The sequence below is a fragment of the Eschrichtius robustus genome, chromosome 6 (genome assembly GCF_028021215.1).
Source record: "Eschrichtius robustus isolate mEscRob2 chromosome 6, mEscRob2.pri, whole genome shotgun sequence".
NCBI lineage: Eukaryota > Metazoa > Chordata > Mammalia > Artiodactyla > Eschrichtiidae > Eschrichtius > Eschrichtius robustus.
The window spans coordinates 86,905,421-86,929,593 of record NC_090829.1 but is presented as its reverse complement, the minus strand read 5'-3'; the positions used below and the strand labels follow the sequence as shown (position 1 = coordinate 86,929,593).

General features: G+C 35.7%; 1 protein-coding gene across 1 annotated transcript in view; it reads right to left on the bottom strand.

The window, feature by feature from the left end:
- CFAP44 (cilia and flagella associated protein 44) overlaps nt 1-24,173 on the bottom strand; it is a 126,391-nt gene that overhangs the window by 53,198 nt on the left and 49,020 nt on the right. The window contains exons 16-19 of the mRNA XM_068546749.1: nt 12,873-13,034; nt 11,582-11,815; nt 4,241-4,386; nt 3,361-3,631 (exon numbers count right to left, since the gene is read on the bottom strand). Coding sequence (XP_068402850.1) covers nt 3,361-3,631; nt 4,241-4,386; nt 11,582-11,815; nt 12,873-13,034 — 813 coding nt within the window. The remainder of the gene's footprint in view (nt 1-3,360; nt 3,632-4,240; nt 4,387-11,581; nt 11,816-12,872; nt 13,035-24,173) is intronic.

Sequence of the window (24,173 nt, the reverse complement as noted above, 5' to 3'; positions counted from 1 at the left end):
CAATGTGTTCACAGGAATTTTAACTTTGGTCTAATACAATGCCTTATTCTTTAGAAGCAATTCTAACAATTATTAGTCATTTTATCCAAAGGAACCATTTTTTTTTCTTTTTTTTATTGGAGTATAATTGTTTTACAATGTTGTGTTAGTTTCTGCTGTACAACAAAGTAAATCAGCTACATGTATACATATGTTCCCTCCCTCTTGGACCTCCCCTCCCACCCTCCCCCCCAGCCCACCCATCTAGGTCATTACAGAGCATGGAGCTGACCTCCCTGTACTATACAGCAGGTTCCCACTAGCTATCTATTTTACACATGGTAGCGTATATATGTCAATCCTAATCTCCCATTTCATCCCACCCTCCCCTTCCCCCTCTGTGTGCACATGTCTGTTCTCTACATCCTTGTCTCTATTCCTGCCCTGGAAATAGGTTCATCTGTACCATTTTTCTAGAGTCCACATACATGCATTAATATACGATATTTGCTTTTCTATGACTTCCTTCACTCTGTATGACAGACTCTAGGTCCATCCACATCTCTACAAATGACCCAGTTTCATTCCTTTTTATGGCTGAGTAATATTCCATTGTATATATGTACCACATCTTCTTTATCCATTTATCTGTTGTTGGACATTTAGGTTGTTTCCATGTCCTGGCTATTGTCAATAGTGTTGCAATGAAATTGGGGTACATGTGTTCTTTTGAATTATGTTTTTCTCAGGGTATATGTCCAGTAGTGGCATTGCTGGGTCATATGGTAGTTCTATTTTTACTTTTTTAAGGAACATCCATACTGTTCTCCATAGTGACTGTGTCAATTTACATTCCCACCAACAGTGCACAAGGGTTCCCTTTTCTCCACACCCTCTCCAGCATTTCTCATTTGTAGATTGTTTGACAATGGCCATTCTGACTGGTGTGAGGTGATACCTCATTGTAGTTTTGATTTGCATTTCTCTAATAATTAGTGCTGTTGAGCAGATTTTCATGTGTTTGTTGGCCATCTCTATGTCTTCTTTGGAGAAATGTCTATTTAGGTCTTCTGCCCGTTTTTTGATTGTTTTTTTTTTTTTTTTTTGATATTGAGCTCCATGAGCTGTTTGTATATTTTGGAGATTAATCCTTTGTCCGTTGCTTCATTTGCAAATATTTTCTCCCATTCTGAGAGCTGTCTTTAGTCTTGTTTATGGTTTCCTTTGCTGTGCAAAAGCTTTTAAGTTTAATTAGGTCCCAGTTGTTCAGTTTTGTTTTTATTTTCATTACTCTAGGAGGTGGGTCCAAAAAGATCTTGCTATGGTTTATGTCAGAGAGTGTTTTCTCTGTTTTCCTCTAAGAGCTTTATAATGTCCAGTCTTAAATTTAGGTCTTTAATCCATTTTGAGTTTATTTTTGTGTATGGTGTTAGGGAGTGTTCTAATTTCATTCTTTTACATGTAGCTGTCCAGTTTTCCCAGCACCACTTATTGAAGAGGCTGTCTTTTCTCCATTGTATATTCTTGCCTCCTTTGTCATAGATTAGGTGACCATAGGTGTGTGGGTTTATCTCTGGGCTTTCTATCCTGTACCATTGATCTATATTTCTGTTTTTGTGCCAGTATCATACTGTCTTGATTACTGTAGCCTTGTAGTATAGTCTGAAGTCAGGGAGCCTGATTCCTCCAGCTCCATTTTACTTTCTCAAGATTGCTTTGGCTATTTGGGGTCTTGTGTTTCCACACAAATTGTAAAATTTTTTGTTCTAATTCTATGAAGAATGATATTGGTAATTTGATAGGGATTGCACTGAATCTGTAGATTGCTTTGGGTAGTATAGTCATTTTCACAATGTTGATTCTTCCAATCCAAGAACATGGTATATTTCTCCATCTGTTTGTATCATCTTTGATTTCTTTCATTAGTGTTTTATAGTTCTCTGAGTACAAGTCTTTTGCCTCCTTAGGTAGCTTTATTCCTAGGTATTTTATTCTTTCGGTTGCGATAGTAAATGGGATTGCTTCCTTAATTTCTCTTTCTGATCTTTCACTGTTAGTGTATAGGAATGCGAGAGATTTCTGTGAATTTTGTATCCTGCACCTTTACCAAATTCATTGATTAGCTCTAGTAGTTTTCTGGTGCTGTCTTTAGGATTTTCTATGTATAGTACCATGTCATCTACAAACAGTGACAGTTTTACTTCTTTTCCAATTTGTATTACTTTTATTTCCTTTTCTTCTCTGATTGCCTTGGCTAGGATTTCCAAAACTATGTTGAATAAGAGTGGTGAGAGTGGACATCCTTGTCTTATTCCTGATCTTAGAGGAAATGCTTTCAGTTTTTCACCATATAGAGTGATGTTTGCTGTGGGTTTATCGTATATGGCCTTTTTATGTTGAGGTAGGTTCCCTCTATGCCCACTTTCTGGAGAGTTTTTGTCATAAATAGGTGCTGAATTTTGTCAAAAGCTTTTTCTGCATCCTGTGAGATGATCATATGGTTTTTATTCTTTAATTTGTTAACATGATGTATTAACATTGATTGATTTGCATATATTGAAGAATCCTTGCATTCCTGGGATAAACCCCACTTGATCTTGGTGTTGATACTTTAATGTGTTGTTGGATTCTGTTTGCTAGTATTTTGTTGAGGATTTTTGCATCTATGTTCATCAGTGATATTGGTCTGTAATATTCTTTTTTTGTGATACCTTGTCTGGTTTTGGTATCAGGATGATGGTGGCCTTGTAGAACAAGTTGGGGAGTGTTCCTCCCTCTGCAAGTTTTTTGAAGAGTTTGAGAAGGATAGGTGTTAGCTCTTCTCTCCAAAGGAACCATTTTGATAATAGAAAATTTAGGTCTTGTGATAGGACAAAGGGATATAATTTGGGGATTCAAACCCCCAATCTTCATTACAAAGCCAATAATGTATTCTGTTTAAGAATACAATAATTTATCTGAATCTTTGATGACACTCTCTTATTCTAATACTAAAGATAATAATATTTTTACAACCCCTTTCAAAGGTACAAATTATGGTATACATCCCACATATGCCTCTTCAATAAGCAAATGAATAAATAGAAAGCAAAATATATCTGAAAAAAGTTGGGCATCTTGAAAACAAAAACTTTGTGAAAGTGATGGAGACAGAAAAATTGACAGCTTTTTTAATAGAGGGACTTCTACACCTTTAGTAATAAGGTGAATTCAACATCTTTAATATTTGATAACAGAGGTACCAGAAAGGCAAAATTATAATACTGGTAGGAAGATTAGACTGCAAGGTATTTGTGTCTAAATAGTTTCATTTTTAAAGAATATGAGCATTTTAACATCACAATATTAAAATAAAGTTATTATTATTAGTCAGTTACATACCCTGGGAGATGGCACTTTGGCTTTCATGACTTTCTTTAACTCAAATTCAGAAAAAATGTTGAAAACAAAGATATTACTGTCTGCTCCAGTAGTCACCAAGAAACGGTCATCAAAGCTAGTGGAGATGGCTTTAATGCATCCATAATTATTGTCATGCATACTGAAGTGCCAGTAGTCCTCCATATTGGTCAATGAAGGATCATTCTTATTTAGGATATAGACTCGAATTGCTCCATTTTGCATTCCACAAAACATCATTTCTTGGTTAATGCTATGAAACAAAAGGAAAGTAAATCGTTCTTCATATTAATCTGAAAATGTTTAATTTTAAATTAATTTACAAATGACTAAAGTTTTAAAAACAAAGATGTTATGGAGTAAATTGTGTCCCCACAAAATTCATATGCTGAAGCCCTAACAAACGATGGCAGCTCTAGCAAACTAATACAAAAGAGTAGAAGGAGAAAAAGACAATTTGAAATTTGGAGCTATTATATTCAGTCTTCAAACGAATGACCAGCATATATGCTTAATTCTTAATTATTAAAGGACTAATGATTCAGTTAGTGATCTTTCCAGAATCACTGTAACCCAGAACTTTCATTATCTGACTGTGCAATAGCATCCTCCTAAGTAACAGAAAGAAAATCCATACAATTCAACTGTGTGATAAATTCTGACAGAATATTTGATAGAAGGGATTGAAGTAGTTTCAGGAGTAGCTTAGATTCTACTTTAGTCACTTGATTTATTTAACTAAACATTGTTTGAGTACTCCTCCATTTGGACAGATCTTTAAAATTGACAATATTAATGATGGACAAAAACAGACAGTAATGGGATATAGTTTTTTTTTAAAGCTTTCTGAAATTCTGGTCACCTGAAAGTGATAGTTGTGATGGGATTATCCTCTGTATCCTCAAGAAGACGGAAATCAAAAGGTTCATCTTTCTTTTCTGTGATATCACTGCTTTTGTCATATGGGGGAAACTCACAGTGATATAGAAAACCAGAATCATAGCCACCCTGGAAAAGAGATAAATAACATAGTAGTACCTGAATATAAGAAACCTATGACCACATGAGGAGTTTTTGATTATTTCAAATTTTAACACATAAAATAGGTGTCTTAAAACATATACTTTTGTATAATTTCTATGGTTACAGATGGAGATGCTTTATAAAACCTATTATTCATTTATATGCAACTACATAATTATAAAAATAAAACATCTTACGATGATTTGTTCCCACTTAAAAGACAATACAAGAGGGACTTCCCTGGTGGTCCAGTGGTTAAGAATCTGCCTCCCAATGCAGGGGACGTGGGTTCAATCCCTTGTTGGGGAACTGGGATCCACATGCCACGGGGCAACTAAGCCTGTGTGCTGCAACTACTGAGCCCGTGCACCTCAACTAGAGAGCCCATGCGCCCACAACTACAGAGCCCATGCACTCTGGAGCCCACGCGCTGCAACTATCGAGCTCGTGTGCCGCAAGGAAGAGCCCATGCACTGCAATGAAAGATCTCACATGCTGCAATGAAGATCCAACACAGCCAAAATAAATAAATAAAAATAAATATTAAAAGAAAGACAATACAGGAGAGATATCATTTCTATCTACATACTGAATTCCATTTTATTTTAAGGATTATTCGGCATAAGCAGTATTTAACAATAGAGTTTTGTAGATCATGGTTTTCAGAGATTTCCAGTCTAGGAGATTTTTTTCTCCCTAAGGCAACTGCCAGTTCTGAAAGTGGCAGCTGAGAGGTTAAGAAGTTGAGCAGAGCAATCTGTAGTGTCATGGGCTTAGGGAAAGGCAAAGAATTCCCAGGGTCCTCCAAGAAGAAGGAGCCATTGTAAACACACCTTCCACTGGGCTTTCCATTGCAACCCTGGAGCACTATATCCCACACGTACGGATAAACCAGAAATAGACTGGCCCTCGTAGGAAGTAAAACCTAATTTCAAATCATCTCAATCACTGACTGGATGAAACTGATCTAGGATTTCTAGTTGCTTTCCAGAACCAAAAATAAATTTCAGGAGACAATAGCAATATACAGAGATTCAAGCTGATGCTACAGTTTTTCACAGACAAGATCCAGCATTCAATTAAAAAAAAAAACAAAACTAGGTATACTAACAAAGAAAAGTCTTGATTGAAAATCAAAAGAAAAAACAGACCAAAGAAACAAAAGTCCAAGAAATTGTGATAGAGGTGTTTTCAAAATGGACTTCAAAATAACAAGGCAATACAGAAAGAAGTCAACTAGGATCTATAAAAAAGTAGATAATGAAAAAAAAAAAAAGTAGATAATGGAAAAAATAAAAATTCTAGAACTGAAAAAAAAAATGACAAAAATTAGAATTCAATAGATTGGTTTAAAAGCAACTAGACACAGCTAAAACTAGAGTTATGAAGCTGGAACAGAATCAGAAAAAATAGAGTAAGGCAGGAGAGAGAAAATACAGATGTAAAATTTTTAAAAAAGGAGTGTAAGATCTACATGGGACATAATGATAATGATTAATATACACAAAATTAGAATCCCACAAGAAGAGACTAAAAATATGGACCAGAAGCAATATTGTGGTCAATAAATGTCTGAGAATTTTCTAAAACTGAATACAAATGTGTTGAAGTACAAGAAATGCAATGACCCACAAGCAAGATATATGAAGAATTTACACCTTTTAACATTACACCATAAAACTCCTAGAAGAGAGCAGAAGCAAAACATTCTCTGACATAAATCATACCAATGTTTTCTTAGGTCAGTCTCCCAAGGCGACAGAAAGAAAAACAAAAATAAACAAATGGGACCTAATCAAACTTACAAGCTTTTGCACAGCAAAGGAAACCATTAAAAAAAAGAAAAAAAAGACAACCCATGGAATGGGAGAAAATATTTGCAAATGATGTGACAGACAAGGGCTTAATCTCCAAAATATACAAACAGCTCATACAACTCAACAACAAAAAAACAAACAACCCAATCAAAAAATGGGCAGAAGACCTAAATAGACATTTCTCCAAGGAAGACATACAGATGGCTAGCAGGCACATGAAAAGATGCTCAACATCACTAATTACTAGAGAAATGCAAACCAAAACTACAATGAGATACCACCTCACACCTGTCAGAATGGCCATCATTAAAAAGTCTACGAATAACAAATGCTAGAGAGGGTGTGGAGAAAAGGGAACCCTCCTACACTGTTGGTGGAAATGTAAGTTGGGGCAGCCACTATGGAAAACAGTATGGAGGTTGCTCAGAAAACTAAAAATAGAATTACCGTATGATCCAGCAATCCCACTCCTGGGCATATACACAGACAATACTATAATTCAAAAGATACATGCACCCCTATGTTCATAGCAGCACTATTCACAATAGCCCAAACATGGAAACAACCTAAATGTCCATTGACAGATGAATGGATAAAGAAGATGTGGTACATATATACAATGGAATACTACTCGGCCATAAAAAAAATGAAATAATGCCATTTACAGCAACATGGATGAAATTAGAGATTATCATACTAACTGAAGTAAGTCAAAAAGAGAAAGACAAATACCATATGATATCACTTATATGTGGAATCTAAAATATGGCACAAATGAACCTAGCTACAAAACAGAAACAGGCTCACAGACAGAGAGATCAGACTTGTAGTTGCCAAGTGGGAGGAGGGTAGGAGAGGGAAGGACTGGGAGTGTGGGATTAGCAGATGTAAACTATTATATATAGGATGGATAAACACCAAGGTCCTACTGTATAGCACAGGGAACTATATTCAATATCCTGTGATAAACCATAATGGAAAAGAATATGAAAAAAAAAGTCTGCATGTGTATAACTGAGTCACGTTGCTGTACAGCAGAGACTGGCACAACACTGTAAATCAACTGTACTTCAGTCAAAAAATAAAGAAGTTACACCTTTTAACACAAAATCTTCAAAGCAACAAAAGAAAAAAAGATGCATAGGTTACAAAAAATAACAATAAAAAGGTGTACCTGGGGCTTCCATGGTAGCGCAGTGGTTAAGAATCTGCCTGTCAATGCAGGAGACACAGGTTCGATCCCTGGTCCAGGAAGATCCCACATGCCGTGAAGCAACTAAGCCCGTGCACCACAACTACTGAGCCTGTGCTCTAGAGCCCGCAAACCACAACTACTGAGCCTGCGTGCCACAACTACTGAAGCCCGCGCACCTAGAGGATATGCTCTGCAACAGAGAAGCCACCACAACGAGAAGCCCACGCACCACAATGAAGAGTAGCCCCCATACAGCTACAAAAACCCAATGCAGCCAAATATAAATTAAAAAGAAAAAGACATGGATGGCAGAATGGAAGACAAAAGATGATAAGAAGATATCAAAGTTTTAAAAAGAAAATATACAGAAGAACTAAAAGTTTTAAAGGCAAAATAGGCACTATAAGGCAAAAAAAAAACCCCAAAACTTATATATACATATATATGTGTGTGTGTGTGTGTGTATATATATATATACATATATATATATATATATATACACACACACAGTGTGACAATGAGGTGTGGGGGAGGATACACAACACTAAAGTGCCCTAAGATCTTTTTTCTCTAGAGCTAGTAAAAGAATAAATTTGTACCAAATTATATTAAATTAAGGATATATACTATGACCTTTAGCATCACCACTAAAAAAAAAATAGTAAAAAAAAATGTATAACTAATAACCTAATAGAGGAGGAAAATTGGGGGAAAAACTACCTAATCATCTGATAGAAGGTGAAAAACCAAATGTAGAATTGGTGTGATAAACAGAAATAATGAGATGGTAGATTTAATCTAAACTATATTAGCCATTACGTTAAATATAAAAGGACACAGTGTTCTATTAAAATAAAGATTTTACTACAGGATTAAAAAGAAAAGCATAACCATGTACTGCTTACAAAAGACATACTTTGAAATAAGAATATCAAAGGTAAAGGAAAGAAAAGAATCATTAACAACTCAGAGTTTTGGCTTAGTAACTGGATGGATGGTTGTCCCATTTACTGAGATGGAGATGGAGCAGGTTTGCACAGGGCAAGTGTGATTTAAAAGTTATATTTTGGGGATTTCCCTGGTGGTACAGTGGGTAAGACTCTGTGCTCCCAATGCAGGGGGCCCAGGTTCGATCCCTGGTTGGGGAACTAGATCCTGCATGCACGCCACAACTAAGAAGTCCACACACCACAACTAAGAAGTCCGCACACCACAACTAAGAAGTCCACATGCCGCAACTAAAGATCCCATATGCCGCAACTAAAGATTCCATGTGCCGTGACTAAAACCCAGAGCAGCCAAAATAAAAATAAATAAAATTTTTTTTTAAAAAAAGTTATATTTTGGGCATGTCCATTTTGAGGTGCCAAGTAGTGATGTCAAGTTGGACATACAAGTCCGAATATGAGAGGAGAGGTCAAGACTAGAGATAAAAATGAAATTTATTGGCATATATTTGATATTTAAAATCTTGGGACCAGATAAAATCATCTAGCAAGAAAGAGGGCACCCAAGACCACATCCTAGAGTACTTCAAAGTTCAAAGCTAGTTCAACATATAAGAAGGCAGCAAAAGAGGCTGAAAAGGAGTGGCCAGCAGATGGTGGTGTCATGGAAGCCAAAAAAGAAAATGCTTTAAGAAGAATGGAGGGTTAACTTTATCAAATGTTTTGGAGAGGTCAAATGGACAGAGAAGTGACCACTGAGCTTGGCAGTAGGAAAATCTTTGATGACTTGAAGTGGTGGAGCTAGAAACCTGACTGGAATGTGTTAAAAACCAAATAGGAGGTGAAGAAATGAAGCCAGTGACTACAGACAACTCTTTCAAGTTTTCCTATAAAGGAGCAGTGGATGAGAAGAAAAGAGATGTGAAAGAAACAAATTTAAGTACTAGGAGCATGTTTATGTGCTGACGATAAGAACTGAGTAAACAGAGAGAGGTTGAAGATACAGGAGACCAGCTAGTTTATTTCAGGAGTAAAATCTTTGAGAAAGTGAGAGGGGATGGGATCAAGAGGCCATTTGGAATAGTGTCCTTGGAAAGTTGCAGGGGACCATTCACCAATTGTTAACAATAGCAGACAAACGTGTATGGATCTCCATAGGACATTAGATCTCATTAAGACAAGATAAGGAAATTCCATCTGATTGTTTTTATTTTATTTTCTCAGTGAAATGTGAGATGGGAATTCCTTGGCGGTCCAGTGGTTAGAACTCTGTGCTTTCACTGCCGGGGCCCGGGTTCAATCCCTGGTTGGGGAACTAAGATCCTGTAAGCCGCTCAGTGGGGCCAAAAAAAAAAAAAATAAAGAAAAAGAAAACAGAAAAGAAATGTGAGATAAGGTTATCATTAGAAATTGAGGGAAGGTACAAAATGATTGATGGGAGAAGAATTAAAGCGATAATTTGGAAAGTGGGAAAGTGAACATGGCTGGGCAGTAGAACCAGCCTGCACTGTGAGTGCTGATTTGAGAACTGTGGTCGTGCCTTCAGAATGAGACTGGTTTTCTGCAGCATCTGCTTGGATGCAGGTACAGAGTTGGCAAATAGTTGAGTCAAGCAGGGTTAGTGTCACTTCTTCTGAACTATGCCTTGACCTTGTATGCTGGTGTAGTTTAATGGTTAAGAGCGTGGACTCTAGACCCAGATTGCCTGAGTCCAGATCCTGGTTCCACCTCTCATTAATTATACAACCTCAGATAAGTTACCTAACCTCTCCACTCCTTGGTTTCTTCTTATGTAAAATGCAAATTATGAAGAGCGCTTATTTTATAGGGTGGTCACTTAGAATGGTGTCTGGTATAGAATAAGCAGGTTTCCAGATTTAGCAAATAAAAATACAGAATGAATGTTAACTAAACTTATTGTGGTAATCATTTCATGATACATGCAAGTCAAATCATTATGCTATATACCTTAAATTACACAATGCTGCATGTCAATTATATCTCAGTAAAACCAGGAAAAAAGTCTTTAAATGCAGGATGCACAGTTAATTTGAATTTCAGATAAACAACAAATATGTTTTTAGTGTAAGTATGTCCCATGTAATACTTATCTGGCACCCCTAAAGGTAAGCATTAAATATGCTTGTTAAATAATTAATAATTCCTACATATGTTTCAAGGACACTAGAACTCTATTATATTACTGTACAATTGTTTCTGTGCCTCTCTCCCTCATGATATGAGGGAACTTTCAGAAGGCAGGATCATGTCTTAATTATTCCTTTACCCCGTGAACCCCACACAACAGTAGCCATCGATAATTGTTTCATAAAGCACAGAAGATAAAAGCTCAAGGCACTACTACATGGAATCCTAAGGTGCCTCCATCACTACTTTCTATCCTTCTTGCTGCTTGTCTCCTTAGAAGTTGCTATCAAAGATATATTTCTAAGAAATGTTGAAGAGGAGTGGAGTTAACTCTCATCACTCCTTATAGCAACAGTACTCAGCTAGGCAGTCTCCTGGCCTGGCAAAAGATCTGATACCACTTACGAATTGGAGATAGTCTTTCACATATACTTTTATGTCAATTATTACTTTTTTGGTGAATGGAATTGAAATTTGTGATAAATTCATAATGAAGGAAATCTTGCTTTGCAATAGATCAATAAAATATTTTATAAGAATAGAAAATATATAATTAGGGGATGTAATTGTCACATTATTGTAACATTCGCAGGTACTTGTCTCACATTTTTCTCTTCTTCCTTATTAGCCAAGTCCCAATTTCACTCAGGGTGGCAATGTGACCATCTAAAAACAGTCATTTTCCCAGACTTCCATGCAGCCACACAGCATAGTTGTAGATAATGAAAGGTAAGCAAAAGTCTAGTGGACTGTGCTGCCATCATATTCAAAATTTTAAAATGACAAACACAGCTGGAATACCCCTTAGCCCTTTGCCCTTCTACCTTTGATTCTCCTCCCCTTTGACCTTCTGAAACGTGTGATTGTCGCAGATAACAGATACAATAAGTAGACATATAAAACATATTAAGATGATATAAAAACAAACTCACATTCATTCATCAAAATTCACACCTTCAGTAGTAGTTAACAGCTGGAGTCTTACCATAGAGTAAGGAAGTAAGAAAGTGATGGAAAATAATACCTATAATTAGATTAGGGTTGAGATAAAAATTTATTACATTATTACTTACCAAAGAAACCCAGAACTTCCCTGGCCCAGAGTAAAATCCACAGAGGATGTGACAGGGGGTTAAAGGAATAAAGATTTCGGGTAATGGCTCCTCCTCCTCCTCCTCCTCCTCTTCCCCCTGGAGTTCCTTTTCTCCATCTTCTCCCATCTCTGCTTCTAGGCTTTTCCTTCTTTCTTCCTTTTCCTTCTCCTTCAACTCCTTTTGTTTCTTTCTCTTTGCAATTTCTATTAATCTCTTGTGCAAAAGAGATATTGAGATAAAAAAACCTGTAATTCATTCATTCATTCACACTATTATTAAAGAAAGTAGGAGGAAGATAGAGTCCTAGAAAAATTCACAGCTCTAATGTAACAAATAATGTCATTTAAAGATTATTATCAAGTTGGGAATATACTTTTATTGTTAAAATTTTCAAATCATTGGAATGACTTTCTGCATAACTCCCATTTACCCTGGTTTTACAGAAATTATTTTGCCTTTTTTTTCCTAATAGAGAAGTTAAATATAGTTTCTCTCAGAGCCTATCACTGTCAATCCATGAATTTGGTGGATTGAAATAGTCCACGAGGGAAGCTGTTTCTATCTTTAGCGGTACAGCGATTTAGGCCCTCAGCCTCTATCAACTGGCTATTGCAAAAGCCCCCTAGCACTGGCATCCCTACCTCCCATCTTTTACCTCTTTATTCCATTTACCTCTTAGAATTAACTTCCAAATTTATATGATCTCATCACATCAATCTCCTCCTCAAAAATTCAAAATGGAGTCCAATGGCCCAAAAATTAAATTAAAACATCTTGGCTAATATTTAAGGGGTTCCATGTGGTGGTCACAGACTCCTGTTACACCCCTCCACAAATTGCATCCCTCTGCCTCATGGTCCATTCTTCATTTCTCGAAAACACCCAAACTCTTGCAACTCTGCCTTCCCTCAGGATGTTCTCCCAGCTTTTATTGCCTTCCTCCTCATTTTCAACCTGTCAAAATCCTTCCCATTCTTTAAATACTAAATATCACCTCCATGAAGTCATCCTTGACCTCCTCTCACCCCTCTATCAGAATCATATATTCTTTCCTCTGCGTGCCCCTAAAATTCTTTTCTTTGCACTGTGATTTTAATATCTACTCATTACCACCTTCTAATACAATAAGCTGCTTTCTACCAAATAAGCTCCTTAAAGTAAAAGTCTATGTCTTATTCTTCTTCGTATTTTCCCAGCACTTAACACAGGATATTTTATATTCTAAGAAAGAAAAAAAATTAGAAGACAATGCTTCAAGGGTATTTCATACCAGAATCTTAGATTTGACACTTGAGAAATGGAAACATTTTATACACATGTCTTTGATTTCATAGGAAACTACATCATGGTCCTCCTCCTCCTCCTTTATAGTTGGAAATGGAGCTTCAAGAACATAGCCATTCTCACAAATAATCAGTAAAGTACTTTCAGGCTAAAAAAAAAATAAAACATATCATTTACATTTAGGCAAATTTTTAGAAGCACAGTTCAAAAAGATTTTAAACCAGGCAAACTATAATTGCTATGTATATTAGCCATTTTTTAAAGATGCTTATTACCAGTAATAACCACAGTGAGGAACTTAGTCAATCTTATTAATCACTATACACAATTATTAGTACAATTATATCATTATTAATTAATAAGCTAAGTGTTAAAATTAGATTTAGATTCATTTCCCTTATAGATGCCATATTTTCTGAGCCAAAAATTTGGTTGTGAAATGTTAGCCCAAAGGGCAGAATATTAAAATTAGGACTGCCAAGGAAAATCTGCAGTACGTGAATGGCATATACAACCTCAGCCTCCCTTGATGGATCATCCTCTCTCTGCCTGAGTTCATTTAATGTGGATGTCCCCAAGATTTTTGTTCACTTCCCTCTTCTTCTTTCTCTCCATAAACATGCCCTGGGAAATCTTATAGCCGATCAAGCCTTCATTACCACTCACAAGCAATTAGACTCCAGATTAATCTCTCTAGTCCAGTCCAAAATCATGTATTTAACCATGTGTGGGAAATCCCCATCTTGATAGTCTACAGAAACGTTATTCAGAATGTTTATTCGAAATGTTTATTCATTCAGTTATTTTATTCTATACTTATTATACACCTATTATGTGTTCAGAATTTTGTAGAGGGCTAGAGGCAAAATTATAATAAGAAAAATAGGGATTGCCTCTGCCATTATGAAGCTTACCTCCAATGGGAGAGCCTGTCATTTAACAACTCATATAAATAAATGCAAATTATAACCGCAATAAGTGTTGCAGAGGTACCGCAAGAGTAAGGAGGTTGTACAAGGCTTCCTGAGAAGGTGGTACCTAAGTTTCAAGGTGAAGGATGAGTAGAAGATATTTTTATAATGACTTAGGGGAGGGTTTGAGGGAGCATGCTATGTAAAGGACATACCATGTGCAAATATCCTGTGGCATATTTGGGCTTTTAAAAAAGTTGTGGCCTTGGTGGTATCACCTAGGTGAAGAGAACAGAGTGAGAAGAGAGATTGGGACAGAGCCTTGGGGAAACAACACTCAATGGCTGAGTGAGGGAGACTGAGAAGGAGTGACAAGATGTAAGAGAAGGAACAAGGAGAGCATAATGTCCCCCAAATCAAAGAAAGATGGTATTTCAAAGAGGAAGTGAGGGTCAACAAGGTCAATTGAGGCTAAGAGGGCAAGAATATAAGAACTAAAACTGTTAAATGGATACCACCGGTATCTTTAGAAGAGCTGATCTGGTGGAATTATGAGACACAAGAAACTCGTAAGAATGTGTAAAGGAAGGAGTAGGTGTAAGGAAATGCAGTTCGTGGGAATAAACAATCGCCTTAAGAAAACTGGGAGGAGAAAGATGGAGCAGTGACTGGAAGAGAACATGAAGTCAAGGAATTTATTTTTTATACATGAGAGAGTCTTGAATATATTTAAATACTGATGGAAATAATCCATTTAACAGGCAAGGTTAAATTTATATGACAGAAAAGAGAAAATAAATGTGTGAAATGTTGAAAAAAGTGGGAGTAGAATCCAAAGGTCACAAGGGAGAATTGGCCTCAAGTAGGAAGGCACACAGCACCTTTATTGTAAAAAAAAAAAAAAAAAAGGGAAGAGCAGCAGATACATGAAGAGGTAACAGAATTTTACGTTTGGTAGTGGGAAGGTAAAGGAGTTCCTGGCAGAGGGCTCCTACTCTATGAAATAAGTGATGCTGAGAATGAGAGTGAGCGAGCTAGTGGGAGGCTTGAAGCTTTGAGGAGAGGAGGCGTTTTTAAGTGTTCATTGTGGGTGAAAGAGAGTTGATAAGAACAATGTCATAGGATTGCTAAGCCATACCATGAGTTGTGTTGAGGCCATTAGAGTCACTAAATTATGGAGAAGCTAATCTTCCCTGATGTATGACTATCTCCAGCTGCCCTTGGTAATCACTGTAGGCAAATATAAATCAGTTGGGGGCATCCAGGGACGGATTTTTGCCAGAAGTGTATGAAAAAAAGAGAAGGGAGCTCAAGGCATTGGAAGAGTGCTATTGAACCCTACTGAAAAGAATCATGACATTTAAGCCGGATATAGGGGGAACTTAAGACAAGAGTGGACTAATGAGTGAGGGAAAGCAAATGGTGAATGAACAAGGGGTGCCTGTGACTTCAGAGAACAAGTAGAGCAGAAGTAGCTAAGTTAACAGGCTGGATAGAAGAGAGGTTGAGGTTAGAATGTGAGATATCTGAATAGTTGACTTTTAAAGTTGAGTTCTTACAAGACGTTGTAGTCTGAATCATGGCCCCCCAAATTCTTATGCAGAAGTCCTAACCCCCAGTATCTCAGAATGTGACTGTATTTGGAGATGGGGCCTCTAAGCAGGTAATTATGTTACAATACAGTTGTTAGGGTGGGTCCTAATCCAATAGGACTGGTGTCCTTGTAAGAAGGGGAGATTAGGACACAGAGGGACAATCATGTGAGGACACAGTGAGAAGGTGGCCATCTGCAAGCCAAGGAGAGAGGTCTCAGAAGAAATCAAACCTGTCAGCACCTTGATCTTAAACTTCTAGCCTAAAGAACTGTGAGAAAATAAATTCCTGTTCTTTAAGCCACCCAGACTGTGGTATTTTGTTATGGAAGCCCTAGTAAACTAACAAACTGGTGGTAGTAGTGCCCAGTGGCTGGCTGTGAAAGTGTGTGGATAAACTGTAAAGGTCATGGGAAATGAAGAGGTCAAGAAGCTCAGAGGCTGATGTGATTTGATCGACTAGGCACATGGTGTTAATATCATTCAGGATAATTGTTTACACTTTGGATAAAGAGAAAGATAACCATAGTCTCAAAATTTTAATAAAGGGGCAGGCTTGACCAGGTGGTCAGAAGATAACAGCAATATAAAAAGATAGAAGGTGATATAGCCAAGTTATAAGAGCCTCAGAAGAGCTGTGTTTCTATTTTATGAGTCAAGTCATAAAAGTAATACATAAATATTGCCACAAATGAAATAAAAGTTAACTATTATACTTCTCTCCCTGACCCCAAACAGATACAATGAATGCTAAGAAGTTGATGTGTATCCTTTCACACTTTTCTCCTCAGAATAGAATTTTTTTGAGTATGGAAAAGGGTATTCATTTATTCATTCAGTGAAGATATGATCAATCCATATCCGTGAAGATAAAATAACCAGACACATTAGAAATAAGACATCAGGAGTGAGAGTCAACAAAACAAATACCAAAAAAAAAATCCATAAAGACTTCAGATGTTGAAATTATCAGACTCAGCCCAAAAAACAATTATGCTTACTATATTTAAAGGAATATAGAAGTATCCACAGGGAACAAAAAATATAAAACTAACAAAACAAATATGAAAAACAACCAAATAAAACTTCAAGAACTAAAAAATACAGAAGGTGAAAATAAGATCACAAAGGATGGCTTTAACACCAGATAACTGAAGAGATTACTAGTCAGTAGAAAATATGAGAAGAAATCTGTAAAATACAGCCTGGAGAGATTTTTTTAAGCTAGAAAATACAGAAGATCTGTCATTTATATGACACAAAAAACCAGTGTGAAATTTTGGAAAAAGTAGGAGTAAAGACAGAGAAAGTTAAACAAAATGAGAGGACAGAGGAATTTGTTACAAACAAAAGAACAAGGGGAAAAAACCCTGAAAAAAACAAGACAATTAATGAAACAGAAACAATTTACCAGATAAAGAGCTCAAAGCATTAGTAATAAGTATGCTAACTGAATTTGAAAAAAGAATAGATGAACACGTGAGAATTTTAACAAAAACTAGAAAAATATAAAAAATAATCAGAGCTGAAGAATACAGTAAAAAATGGAAAACACACTAGAAGGAATTAGAGCAAACTAAGTGATACAGAAGAAAGCATAAGTGATCTTGAAGGTAGAATAATGGAAATCACCCAATCAGAACAGCAAAAAGAAAAACAAATTTTAAAAATGAGGATAGTTTAAGGGACCTCTGGGACACCATCAAGCATACTAACATTCCCATTATAGAGATCCCAGAAGGAGAAGAGAAAGAGAGAAAGGAGCTGAAAATCTATTTGATGAAATTATGGCTGAAAACTTCCCAAACCTGCAGAAGGAAATAGATATCCAGGTACAGGAAGCACAGAGATTCCCAAACAGGATGAACCACAAATGAAGAAACTAAAAGAACACAGAAGAACTACACAAACAGCCAGAAAACAAGTAACAAAATAGCAATAAGTACATGCCTATAAATAATTACTTTAAATGTCAATGGACCAAATACTTCAACAAAGAATTATGGGTGGCTCATTGGGTTTTTAAAAAAAAGACCCATCCATATGATGCTTACAAAAGACTCACTTCAAAGCTAAAGACACACAGAGACTGAAAATGAGGGAAAAATATATTTCATGCAAATGGAAATGACAAGAAAGCTGGGGTAGCAATACTCATATAGGACAAAGTAGACTTTAAAACAAATTTTATACAAAAGACAAAGAAGGGCATTATGCAGTGATAAAGGGATCAATACAAGAAGAGAATATAACATTCATTAACATATATGCATCTGGGACTTCCCACTTCACAGGAGAATTCTACCAAATATATAAAGAGATCTGATACCTATCCTTCTCAAACTGTTCCAAAAAATTGAAGAGGGAACACTTCCAAATTCATTCTATGAGGCCACCATTACCCTGATATCAAAACCAAATACAGTACAAAAAAAAAGAAAATTACAGGTCAATAGCAAACAATCCTTAACAAAATATTAGAAAACAAAATTCAGCAATATGTAGAAAAGATCATATATAAAAAGGATCATACATCATGATCAAGTGGGATTTATTCCAGAGATGCAAGGATGGTTCAATATCCACAAAAATCAATATGATACAGCACATTAACAAAATGAATGATAAAAATCACATTATCAGCTCAATAGATGCAGAAAAAGCATTTCACAAAATTCAACATCCATTCATGATAAAAAAAAGAAAACTTATCAATGTTGGCATTGAGGGAACATACCTCAACATAAAAAAGGCCGTTTATGACAAATGCAGAGCTATCATCATACTCAATAGTGAAAAACTGAAAGCTTTTCCTCTAAAATTGGGAAAAAGACAAGGATGCCCACTCTCACCAATTCTATTAATATTTTTAACATAGTATTGGAAGGCCTAGCCACAGCAATCAAGTAAGAAAAATAAGACAAATTGGAAGGGTAGAAGTAAAACTCACTTTTTACAGATGACATGATACTATATATAGAAAACCCCTAAAGTCTGTATTAGAATAAAGTTGTAAAATACAAGATTAATATACAGTCATACACTGTACACATGGTATCAACTACCATCATGCATGATAAACCCACTGGAAAGTTGCTGTTTTACATCCTTTATCCAAGACACCCATGATAAAGGTCAGGACCCAAGGGTCAACATATTTGGAGATACTTCTGGTAGTCATCTTAGCACTGGATGCCCTGGCCAACAACTAGTTCATCAATATTTTTATAGAATCTTGAGCCATTAACAATTGTCTGTCTGCCTGATACAGCCAATGGCAGCAACAACATTCCTTATCCAAGGAATATCTTGACTCCTAGATACCCAAAATATAAATCAAGGTCACATGTCTCTACATGACTTCATCAGCTTATTCCCTTCAAGCATCCAGACATTGGAAATAATGTTAGAGAAACAATTTATTGGAATTTCCAATCAACCTTTCTTTACTTGATGTTAGAATATTTTTCCCCTGTAGAGGAGGAAAGAGTTTCTTTCTCCTGAGGTCTTCTGGGGTTTCTATTAGTCTAGAACTACATTATTCCAATTTTAATATTTGAAGATTTCCAAATCACTTGGGTGATCCAACACAGGACCATAAGTGTGCATTTTAGAGCTATTTAACTTATGGTTCATCTTTATCTTAGTACATAGTTTTGGGGGATATAAGCTTTAGTTAGTGGTTGCCAAGGAGGAGAGGAAGATGGATGGAGGGAGAGTTAGAAAAAAATAGTGAATTAGAATGGATCCTTTAGCTGGTTCCTTGTTTAAATCTTAAAAGAAAAAGAAAAAAGAAAAAAGCTTAAGTTAGTGAAGGTTTGTCATAATTTCTTCCTTTGCTATGCCCTCATCTTGTACATGAGTCTCCATAGACTAAGGAGGACATCAAAAAGATAGCCAATTTTTGAGGCTCCTTTTTTCTTTCTTTCTTTCTTTTTTTCCTTTTGATCAGAATATGCCTGCCCTCTTAGCAGAATCAGCTTTCGGTACTTGAAGTTTTCCCAGTATTTGTGCTACATCTCACACCACCAATAAGATTCCTTGGTTATTCTGTCAAACCTTTTATTTATCCTCATGAAAAGGTTGAATTGAGCCACCTAATACTCCATGAGCTAATGCAGACCCTTACCCAATTGTATGTTCTATGCACACATTCTTAAGTAATCTTATTCAAGTGGAAGATGTTGGGTTATATTTTGCGATAAAATGACAAAATCATCACTGTAATTGTAATAACTCAACCAGATATTTTTCATCCGCCATGTGTGAGTATCACAGTAAGTCAGTCTCATCACATTGTTAATTCTAAAATACCTGAAAATTCAATTTCATTATACTTCTCTATCCTTCGTGAAGGTCTGTATCCCTGATGACTGAATGTAGTTTATGTTTTAGAGATGAAAGATGTTAGAGAGGCACTGTTTTGCAGTTTCTATTCTTCCTGTCTTTAATCTGTCTTACAAAATTCCTTCATGAAAAGCTGTATATCAACAACTGGTAAATTTATTTAAGTTTTGAAGACTGATATTTATGTACAGTATGCATATATGTATACAGAAACATGACATATTATGTATATACACATATATGCATATATACATATATATGCATGCCATGCCATTTTTGCTAGGTAACTAGAAAACTTTAGAATCATCTAAAGAGAAAATGCTGTGGTTTTCTTACATATACATTTATTTATAGACTTCATCCCCAAGATGAATCAAAGCAGCAGAATATATGCCCTATAGGAATAAGGAGCTTTAATACTTCTCTACCACATTTTATAGACTTCATTTCCTTTTCTAATCAAGTGAAATTCTATAAAAGGAAACTCATTTTCTTTTGTATTACACCTTGATTAATCTTTTTATTTACAACGTGACTAGATAAATCAAGAGAATATTTTATGAAGGTCATCTAAATTCCACTAAGCAAATTAAATTAATTGACAAGGGTTGGCTGGGGATTTGTGAAGTACTACGAAGAACTCCATTGTTATTGTTAAGAACTAGACATTTACTCCTTATTAAATTAACAGATTCAATTGAGAAATCATAGTTAATGTAATAGTCACCCACATGGCTATACTCTGTAATTACTCTATATGACAAAGTTACTAACATTGGAAAAACTACCAATAAGAACTAGCTAAATCAAAGCCCCTTCATTGTGGGGAGGAGAGCATTTTTTTCAAATTTTCAAGTAGTGAACTCAAAAATACATTTATTAAGCTTTTATCACTTGAGTAATATTACATTTTGGAGATGAACTGAAGTGTATCATTTCAATTTTCCAATTTGATAATTAGTAAACATACTCTCCCCATGATGAAAAATATTGAATATTTTAATTCTCATAACTTTAAGAATATAGCAACTATTAATCTTGTCATTCTTTTTGATTCATTAATCTCTCTCAAAAATTGAAAAAATCAGTCTACCTTTGTCTTGTTATTCAAGAAATGATACAAGTTGGATGCTAATATTGAAAGGTTAGATAATGGATCCCAAATATTTTAGATACTAACAACATATCCTGTGATCTTCAGTAAAATACACTTCCTGAAATAAAATATTTTTAGGGAATAACTGCTTGCCACTTACTATGGACTAAATATTTGTGTTCCTCCAAAATCCATATGTTGAAACCCTATGTGGAGGTGGGGACTTTGGGAGGTAATTAGATTTAGATGAGGTCCTTAGGGTGGAGCCCCCATTATGGGGCTAGTACTTTTATAAGATGAAGAGACCAGAGCGCTCTCTCTCTCTCCATGTGAGGAATCAGCAAGAAGGCAGTGATCTGAAAAGCAGGTAGAAGGCCCTCACTATGAATCTGACCATGCTGGCATCTGAGCATGCTGACCACGAGGCTGATCTCAGACTCCCAGCCTTCAGAACAGTGAGAAATAAATGTTTGTTGTTTAAGGCACCTAGTATACGGTATTCTGTTATAGCAGAATACCAGACTGATTAATAAAATACTCATTTATAAACATCCTATTCAAGGCTAATTTGCAAACTTTTGTTCCTGATTGTCTGATGCTTTAGTTCTTGATTACCTAGAATCTATTTTACATGTATGAACATATCAATCACCCCAAAGTATGTTTAAACAAAGTGAATGTTTGCAAATATAAAATGACATTTTCTAAGAATTTAGGCATATACTAGGATATGATAACAAATTTGATAAAAAGTTTGTTTCTGTGGTCGTCCTTGCAAATGTTGAAATGGAAGCAATTATAAAAATAAATAAACTTTACAATAAACAGAAGTAAAAAAGGCAAAAAAAAAAAAAGATTAATGTACAGAAATTTGTTGATTTTCTATATACTAATGATGAAATACCAAAAAGAAAAAGAAAACAGTCCTGTTTAAAATCACATGAAAAAGAATAAAATACCTAGGAATAAACTTAACCAAGCAGGAAGGAGATCTATACTTTGAAAACTATAAGACATTGATGAAGTTGAAGATACAAAGAAATGGAAAAATACCCCATGTTCATGAATTGGAAGAATTAATATTGTTAAAATGACCATACTACCTAAGGCAATCTACAGGTTTAGTGCAATGCCCATTAAAATACTGAAGGCATTTTTCACAGAAATAAAACAAATCATCCTAAAATTTATATGGAACCATAAAAGACACTGAATAGCCAAAGCAATCTTGAGAAAAAAGAACAAAGCTGGAGGTATCACACGCCCTGATTTCAGACTATACTACAAAGCTACAGTAATCAAAACAGTATGGTACTGGCACAAAAACAGACACATAGATCAATGGAACAGAATAGAGAGCCCAGAAATAAACCACACACTTATGGGCAAAATTAATCTACAACGAGAGGCAAGAATATACAATGGGGAAAATAAATGATGCTGGGAAAACTGGACAGCTATATGTTAGAGAATGAAATTAGAACATTTTCTCACACCATATACAAAAAATAAACACAAAACGGATTATAGAGCTAAATGTAAGACCAGAAACCATTACACTCCTAGAAGAACACATAGGCAGAACACTCTTTGACCAAAATCATACAATACTTTTTTGGATCTGTTTCCTAAAACAAAGGAAACAAAAGCAAAAATAAACAAATGGGACCTAATTAAACTTAATCTTTTGCACAGCAAAGTAAACCACTGACAAAAAGACAACCTACTAAACAAGAGAAAATATTGGCAAATGACATGACCCATAAGGGGTTAATATCCAAAATACATAAACAGCTCATACAACTCGATATCCAAACAAACAACCAATTTTAAAAATGGTCAGAAGACCTGAATAGACATTTTTTAAAAGAAGACATACAGATGGTCAACAGGCACATGAAAAGATGCTCAACATCACTAACCATCAGGGAACTGCAAATCAAAACCCACAATGAGATATCATCCCACAACTGCCAGAATGGCTATCAACACAAAGACCATAATTAATAAGTGTTGGGGAGGATGTGGAGAAAAGGGAACCCTGGTACACTGTTGGTGGGAATGTAAATTGATGAAGCTACTGTAAAAAAACAGTATGGCGGTTACTAAAAAAACTAAATATAGAACTACCATATGATCTGGCAATTCTACTTCTGGGTATATATACCCAACAAAACAAAACAAAACCCAAAAACACTAATTTGAAAAGATACATGCACCCCAATGTTCATAGCAGCATTATTTACAACAGCTAAGACATGGAAACAACCTAACTATCCATCAACAAATGAATGGATAAAGAAGATGTGGTATACACACACACACACACACACACACACACAATGGAATATTACTCAGCCATAAAAAAGAATGAAATTTTGCATTTGCAACAACGTGGATGGACCTGAACGGTATCATGCTTAGTGAAATAAGTCAGACAAAGACAAATACTGTATGTTATCACTTATATGTGGAATCTAAAAAATGAAACAAACTAGTGAATATAACAAAACAGAAACAGACTCACAGATATAGAGAACAAACTAGTGGTTACCAGTGGAGATGGAGGACAAGATACAGGTAGGGGATTAAGAGGTACAAACTACTATGTATAAAATAAACAAGCTACACGAATATATTGTACAGCATAGGGAATATAGCCAATATTTTATAATCAATTCAAGTGGAGTATAATCTATAAAAATATTGAGTCACTATATTGTACACCTGAAACTAATATTGTAAATCAACTATACTTCAACAAAAATGAAGTTTAAATAATAAAAATAAAGGATTTCCCTGTGGCGCAGTTGTCAAGAATCTGCCTGCCAATGTAGGGGACACAGGTTCGATCCCTGGTCCAGGAAGATCCCACATGTCTCAGAGCAACTAAGCCTGTGTGCCACAACTACTGAGCCTGCGCTCTAGAGCCCATGAGCCACAACTACTAAAGCCTGTGCACCCTACAGCCCGCGTGCCGCAACTACTAAGCCCACGCACCACAACTACTGAAGCCCATGAACTCTAGGGCCCATGTGCTGCAACTACTGAGCCCGCATGCCTAGAGTCCATGCTGCACAACAAGAGAAGCCACTGCAATGAGAAGCCTGCGCGCCACAACAAAGAGTAGCCCCCACTCACCACAACTAGAGAAACCCTGTGCACAGCAACAAAGACCCAATACAGCCAAAAAAAAAAAAAAGATTAAAAATAAATAAACAATAAAATATCAATACTTCTAAATAGTCCATAGGTCAAGGAAACCAAAATGAAACTGAGAAAATATTTTCAACTGGATGATAATAAAAATACTACATTATCAAAATTTGTGGGATACATTA